Raw genomic sequence first — 7,171 nt, 5'->3', positions numbered from 1 at the left:
GAGGCAGAAAAAGCGGCTACCTGGCCAAAAACCGGTTCATCCTTGAGTGGAAAGAAGAGCTTACAGGCAGAGGGGCTTCAAGCAGGGCTTTGATTTCCTCCTGGCTTGACCCTTCCTGCCCCCTTCACCCGGCTTGTTTCGTGGTTCCCCCCCTCCCAGAATGCTCTGTGGTGAGCCAGCTGCCTCCCCCCCCCCCCCAATTCAGCACTCTTTCTGGCGAGAGCAGGCTTTCTTAAGCAGGGCTTTGTGAATCCCTGGGGTTTCCCCGAATGAACGGGAATTCATTTTTATATATATTTTAAATTTGTTAAGCATTTATCGGGTGATATGGCCACATGTGGTCACGTTGACCCCTCCCTATGGCCCACGAAGGGCCTGGAAGGGGGTGAGGAGGGGAGGGGCCCAGATGGGCGCATCCACAGCTCTGCTTCCCAACCGTATTGTGCAGGATCATGGCCCTTCTGGGGTTTCTCGAAGCCTGAGGAATGTTTCGGGGCTTTCTCGAGGGTAATAAAATGGAGAAGGCTTGGCCACAGGGTTCCCCTCCGCTTCAACTGAGAGTCAGCGCCCACCCTGCCAGAACCAGGCTCTCCTCCTCAGTCCTGCCTCTAACTCCTCCGCCACGGTGGACGCCCCAGGTGCCCTTCCAGGGACAGCGATTTAGGAGGCTCCCTGCCTTCCGCCAAAACCAGCCCACCGGCTCAGGACATGGATGCTTTAGGATGCTTAGGCTGATCCTGCGTAGAGCAGGGGGTGGGACTAGATGGCCTGTGTGGCCCCTTCCAACTCTAGGATTCTATGATGTGGCGCTGCAGGGTCTCCCCTTCCCTAAACTGGGCCCGAGCTCTTTGACTTGGGAGCCCCTCCAGGCAAGCGTGTGCCCTGCGACTGTGCTGGCCCATAACAGAGAAAACCCATGGAGCAGCCTCCTTAGGGTACATCCCTGCAGCCTTCTCAACACACAACCAACCCTGCCCTGGCTGCCAAAAAGGGCTCAGAGGACAGCAGGGGTTGAGCAGACAGACCACGGAAACACTCGCCTCCTGACAACCGGTGCCTCCCATTTATGCTGCTTTTGAATTTAGATCCTGCTTTTTCTTCTTTAGAGATTTTTAAGCCGAGGCTGGATAGCCATCTGGCGGAGGCTGATTCTGGGAGGGCTCAGGGGGGTGGCAGGTGACAGTGGATGAGCGAGAGGGTTAGAATCATAGAATTGCAGAGTTGGAAGGGGCCTCCTGGGTCATAGGAGGGTTGTGAGTGTCCTGCATAGTGCAGGGGGTTGGACTAGATGACTCAGGAGGTACCTTCCAACTCTATTTCCTCATCTGGAACTCAGAGTCACTTTTCACATGGTTCCTCCCCCCCCCCCCCCCTTCACTGAATGCTCACCTCAGTCACCTGATGAGGGTACTTAGGCTGTGAGATGGTGCTGGGCCCAGTGGTATGCATGGGATTTCCAGGGTGGAGTGAGGGATTTGAACCTGGCCATTCCAGGCCCTGCCCCGTGCTGCCCCAGAGAGCCAGTTTGGTGCAGTGGTTAGGAGTGCGGACTTCTAATCTGGCGAGCCGGGTTCAATTCTGCACTCCCCCACATGCAGCCAGCTGGGTGACCTTGGGCTTGCCACGGCACTGATAAAACTGTTCTGACTGAGCAGTTCTATCAGGGCTCTCTGAGCCCCACCTACATTGCAGGGTGTCTGTTGTGGGGAGAGGAATGGTAAGCCGCTTTGAGCCTCCTTCGGGTAGGGAAAAGCGGCATATAAGAACCAACTCTTCTTCTTCTTTTCTCAAACACAAGCAGGGGAACAGCTCTCCCCCCCCCCCCCCAGCTGCCGAGAGAACACCAAGAATCGGAGACAAGAACGAGGCAGGCTCAGGGGCCGTTTTTTAAACTTTTTATCAGTTTTTATTTCTTTTTTTTTTGTATGTGTGTGTGTGTGTGTGTGTGTGTGTTTTCTCTCTCCTTGTTCTCGAGATGGCTACAACACCAGACGGAACAGCACCCCTTCCTGTCTCGACATCTGCGCAGGGCCCGTGACTCTCCCCCCCCCCAACCCCCCTCCCGAGTCGCAGCCGGATCGGTTTGGCAAAGCAGCCCGCCATCCCAGTCCTCTCCACAGTCCTCCCGCCCCCGCCCCCGGTTTTAGGGAAAAAAAAAACATATTCCAAACAAATTGAAACCAAATTTTCAAAAAACCCAAATCAACTGAAAAAAAAAAAAAGAAAAGAAAAATATATAATATAATATATATTATAACAGTTTCTCGAAGTCAGCTACACAGCAAGGGGGTGAGCCGTAGAGGAGCGGCGCTCCCGTTTTGCAGACCCTCTCTGGGGGGAGGCGGAGAGCGTCACGGCCCCCTTTCCGCCCACGGCCGGGGTGTCGCGCCCCACAGCAGACGCCGGCTTCGAGCCTTCTTTCTGTTTGGACTTGGGGAGGAAGAGGAGGGGCGGGCGGAGCTCTGGGAACCCGGAAGGAGCCTGCAAAGACCAGAGGCGCCCTCGCCCCCTCCTCCCCCCACGTCCCCACCCCCAGGGCAGAATCTGGGATTGCTAGACAGATACGATTTTTAATCCCCACGGATCCTTAAGTAATTGTTTTCATTTCACAGAAAGTTTTCTACTTCGCTTTCTTTTTCCTCTCTTCTCGCTTTGCTGCCAGGCAAATTAGTTTTCTATCGTTTCGTGGTTTGCTCTTTTTTTTTTGTTTTTTTTTTCAAACGTTTTTATTACATTTTTTTCTTTTTCTCTCTCTCTTTTTTTTTTTTTAAAGCAAGTCCATCTGGAAAGCAGCTCCCCTCCCCCCCCGCGATGCCGTGGGTCGGTGGCAGCCATCGATAAGTCGCGGATACGTTGCGCCCCCCCCGTTTTTTTTTTAAGTTTTCCTCTCTCTCTCTTTCACTCACGAGCAGGAACTTCACCGACTCGGATCTCGCAGCGAAGCGTCTCTTCCGGTTTGGCGGGACACCCCAGAGCGAGTCGGAGCCCTCGGCCACAATGCAGTTTGCTGGGTGGGGGACAGAGTCTCGGTTGTGTTTTTATTTCCTCTTCTGAAAATAAGACAGTCCTGGGGAGGGGGCAGAGAAAAGGGTCGGGGGGGAGTCAGCTTCCACATGCAACAGGCCTGGCCAAACTCACAATCCGTTGCCAGTTCAGGGCTGGGTCGCGTGACTCTGTTCCGCTAACAGGGACGCTTCTTCCGCTACCTTCGGGCAGAAAGCCGTTGAACCAGGGGAAACCTCTCCGTTAGCGGAACGGGCTTGTTGGGACCACAGCCCATCAGAAGCCAAAAACACAGATCCCGGAGAGAGAGAGAAGCATTGACAGATCTGGACGTTGACCCAAGATGCCTGTGTAGTGCTGCTAATTGGGAGCATGATGAAGCAGCTGATCACTTGGCCATGGGGGAAGACGAGATGGGGCACAACGTACTGGGAGTCCTGGATCTAAACGTGAGACACTTGAAGGTTTCTAGACTGCCCAGCCACCAGAGGTGTGCAAATGAAGTCAACCCGTCCAGCAAAAAGCATCTCTCTCACATGGTTGTGCAGTATTTCGAGTCCAGTGGCCCCCGAGAGATCAAACAAGATTTTAAGGGCATGACCTTTTGAGAGTCAAAGCTCCCAATTTGGACCTGACCAAAAGAGTTTTGATCCCCCAAAAGCTCACATTGTCAAAACCACCTCAGTCACTAAGTTGGTCCAAGACTTGAACACGGCTGCCCCTTGAAACGGTTGAACACACAAGATGCAAAAGGAAGAGGAAAACCTTCCCCAAATGCGAAAGTGGTTGTGGGTGGTTGGTTTTGCAGGTTGTGGGGCCAATGTGGTGGGGAAGTTTTAGTCCGTGATGTTTCGCCAGAGGTAGGATGTGGCAAGACGGTAAGACACCCACCACACGATCTGTGCTGCCTCCTCCCCCTCCTACATTGGATTTCTGAGGGGCTGGCGGGATAATGACCCCCGTGGTTTCTAATTGTTTAGGCCTCTGTTTTTAGGAGTTTGTATCGATGTATGTCCGGATAGTGTTTTAACGGGGTTTTATTGGGGTTTTTAATGGACTGTGTAACCCGTCACGAGTCTATTACGAGAGTGGCGGCCAATATATCAAAATAATAGTAATAATAGTAATAATAATAATAATATCCACCCTGCAAAGATGCCAGATAGTGAAACATCAGGGCTTTAAACGACCCGACCACCTTGGCCACACAGCCCGGAAAACGCTTAACCACCAGTTGACTTGAGCATTCACAGAATCCTAGAGTGGGAAGGGACCTCCAGGGTCATCTAGTCCAACCCCCTGCGGAATGGAGGATATTCACAACTACCTGCCCACCCACCATGATCTCAATTCCATGCTCAGATGTAGCCCCCCAGAAACCAGAATCCCCGACCAGTCCGGCCTGGGGGAAATTTGCCTCCTGACACCTAAGTGGTGATGGGCATTTCCCTGGGCCTGCAAGGAAGGGCCACAAGAGCCAAGCTCAGACCCAGTCCCTTCTGCCCCCCCACTCACCACCTTGCATGCCTAAGTTCACAGAATCAACATTTCTGCCAGATGACGAAGGAAGGAGAACCCACCACCTCACGAGGAAGCCTGTTCCAGTGCGGAACCGCTCTGTCATTCATTACGCATGGAAGTCTTTGTCAGGTGTTGTACCCCCCCCCCCCGCCCCCGGCCCCCGCCCAATCCCAAGCCCAGGACCCTGAAAACGGAGAGGGCCGGGAGCTCACCTGGGAGACAGGCAGACCAAAGGCGGCACAGGCTACCGGAAGAGCCTGGTGAAGTCCCTCAGAGCCCAGCAAACCTGTTTGCACTCCTCCGCGCTAGAGATGGAGGGGGGAGAGAAAAAGGGGTCTCAGTTTGGGGAGGGAGGACATTGCCCAGTCTCCGGTGCTCAGGGCTGGCAGGAGCCCAAGAGAAGGGAAGGAGGACATCGTGGGGTAGAGGACACCTGGGGAAATAACCTGGTCAGCAGGCACTTTGGAGTTAGAAAGTGTCATTCCAATGCGCTTCACCTTGTGCAAAGAGGCAACCCTCCCTGAGCCAACCGGGAAGGGCAGGCTATAAAAATATAAAATAATATTTGTTCCCCCTCCAGGACAACCGATTGGCCACCAGGTGAAACCACCCAGGAGAATCCGGGCTCCGAAAGCAGGGAGCAGGGCCTCCCTTCCCCAGGCAGGCCTCCGGAAGCCGCTCCGCACAGCCCAGGTCCGTATCAGCTGGGGAGCGAAGCCCCAGCTGTCAAGGGGGGAAGGGCAGGCTGCCTGCCTGCGAAGGTGGCTTCTGGGCGTGAGCCTGTCAGCACGGAGCAGAGAGGCAGGCCGGGGCTTGCCCCAGACCCGCCGGCGAAGGGACTCCCCACCCGCAGGTGGCTGACACAGCCACAGGTACGAAGAGGGACCTGGCCAGGTGCCGACATGCCCCAGTCAGCTGGGCTGTGCCGGCAGAGGCTGCAAAGCAGGCCCAAGCATCCCTCGTGGCTTTCCCCTCCCAGAAGCCAGGCGTAAGCAAGACCAGAAAAACCAGATTGGTGGCGGAGAAGAGGGGAAAGCCAGACCCCCAGGAAGAGCCGGGTGGACCGGGAACCCTCAGGTCTCTGGACGTTCTACCCCGGTCCTCTGCCCTGGAATTTCCTGTGCCCAACAGGCTTTGGTTTCCAGCAAGTGTCAGGCAGGCCCAGACGGAGGGGCACGACCCAGTCCCTTCTGCGCATGTGCAGGGCGCCGCTCCCCAGGAAGTCCTTCTGTACAAGCCTCTTGGAAAGGAACCAGAATTTTGCAGCACACCACGGCCATCCCTTCCAGTGAGCCTGGCCTGGGAGAACTCCTCCTGGGTGGGAGGAAGTGGGGCGTGGGGGCTGCTCACACACACACACACCCCTATCATGCTGCCTCGTTGGGGAGCTGGCTTTGCCCACGAGGGCACTGTTTGACCAACAATCTGGCCAGAGCCTGTTAAAAACACTTCCCCGCCCTGGTTTTCAGGAGGCTCAGAGGGGAATGCCGGCTTTTCCTGTTTCCCCAGAAGAGGGGGAGGCCTGGAGGAGGCCTTCAGGGGGTGTGAACTGCCCAGCCCTGTTCCCTGGACCATCCCCCAGACCCCCGCCCTGAAACTCCCAACCCCCCCAGCGCAGCCGCAGCTGACCTCGTGACCTGCTTGTGGAAGTCCGTCAGCTGTTTGTGGGTCACCTGCATGGCTCCCCCGGTCGTTTCCTTTGGTAAGCCCTTCAGCGAGTTCTCCAGCCAGCGGCAGAAGGTCTGGGGGGGGGGAGGCAGGGGGGGGGAGGACCAAAAGGACAAAAATAAAAATTCAACAAAGAGAGAGGGGTTCTCCCGCTATTTCCCAGAAGCTTGTCCCAGGCTGAAAACAAGGACGCCATCCCTTCTGAATTGGCTTTGTGGATGCCGAGTTTCCCACAGGCCCCCGGATATTCAGCGCAGCTTTGAACTTAATGATAAGAGCTTAGTTCCAGCACTCCCCCAAACCATGTGTGTAGCCAGTGCCGTCAAGTCACTTCGGGCTCAAGATGGCCCCATACATTGACATGCAATTTAGCACCCTCCCATTCCAGTAGCTGTTTCATTGCAAAGGAATTTCAAAAACAGACTGGAACAAGAGATTGCTGAAACACTCAGGACAACGGAACCCCCTGGCCTTAACAGAGATCTCGGCTTCTTATCTCACGACACCCGCTAAATTACTCCGTTCTAACTTATACCCAGAAACTCAAACTTTGTTGGGACTCAAACTTTGTTGGTTTGTTGGTTTTCAAGGAGCCATGGGACTCAAACTTCATTCTTACATTCTCAAGACACCTGTATGCTAATTTACTGCCATTCACAGATCAGTATGCTAATTTGCTGCCATTCAAAGATCTTAACTGCCTTAATCCAATCTCAACTATAATCACCCGGTTTCCTATGCATGCAACTCACCCTCTCTGGCAGTTAACACACACACACACCCATCTACCTATATGTAATGGTTGAGGAAATTTTGCTTCATTGTCTCTGAAGAAGTTTGTGTGCATACACCCTGAATAAATCTTTGTTCTGCTGCTTCAGCCCCACCTGAATCTGTGACCAAAATTTAGTCATTTTAGCTTCCAGGGAGAGTTTCTGCTTAATATGATCTAGATCTATCTTTTTGACAGGCCACAGTA

At 54.2% G+C, this 7,171-nt stretch overlaps 1 protein-coding gene across 1 annotated transcript in view; it reads right to left on the bottom strand.

Moving 5' to 3' along the window:
- Positions 1–1,883: 1,883 nt before the first annotated feature.
- The window catches only part of TNPO3 (transportin 3), a 48,079-nt gene continuing 42,791 nt past the window's right edge, over positions 1,884–7,171 (bottom strand). The window contains exons 21-23 of the mRNA XM_077340418.1: positions 6,154–6,266; positions 4,737–4,829; positions 1,884–3,067 (exon numbers count right to left, since the gene is read on the bottom strand). Of these exons, the coding sequence (XP_077196533.1) occupies positions 4,769–4,829; positions 6,154–6,266 (174 nt within the window). The 3' untranslated portion in view covers positions 1,884–3,067; positions 4,737–4,768. The remainder of the gene's footprint in view (positions 3,068–4,736; positions 4,830–6,153; positions 6,267–7,171) is intronic.

Source organism: Paroedura picta, chromosome 5 (genome assembly GCF_049243985.1).
Source record: "Paroedura picta isolate Pp20150507F chromosome 5, Ppicta_v3.0, whole genome shotgun sequence".
Lineage (NCBI taxonomy): Eukaryota > Metazoa > Chordata > Lepidosauria > Squamata > Gekkonidae > Paroedura > Paroedura picta.
The sequence above is the reverse complement of the archived record's forward strand: the minus strand, read 5'-3'. Positions and strand labels throughout refer to the sequence as shown.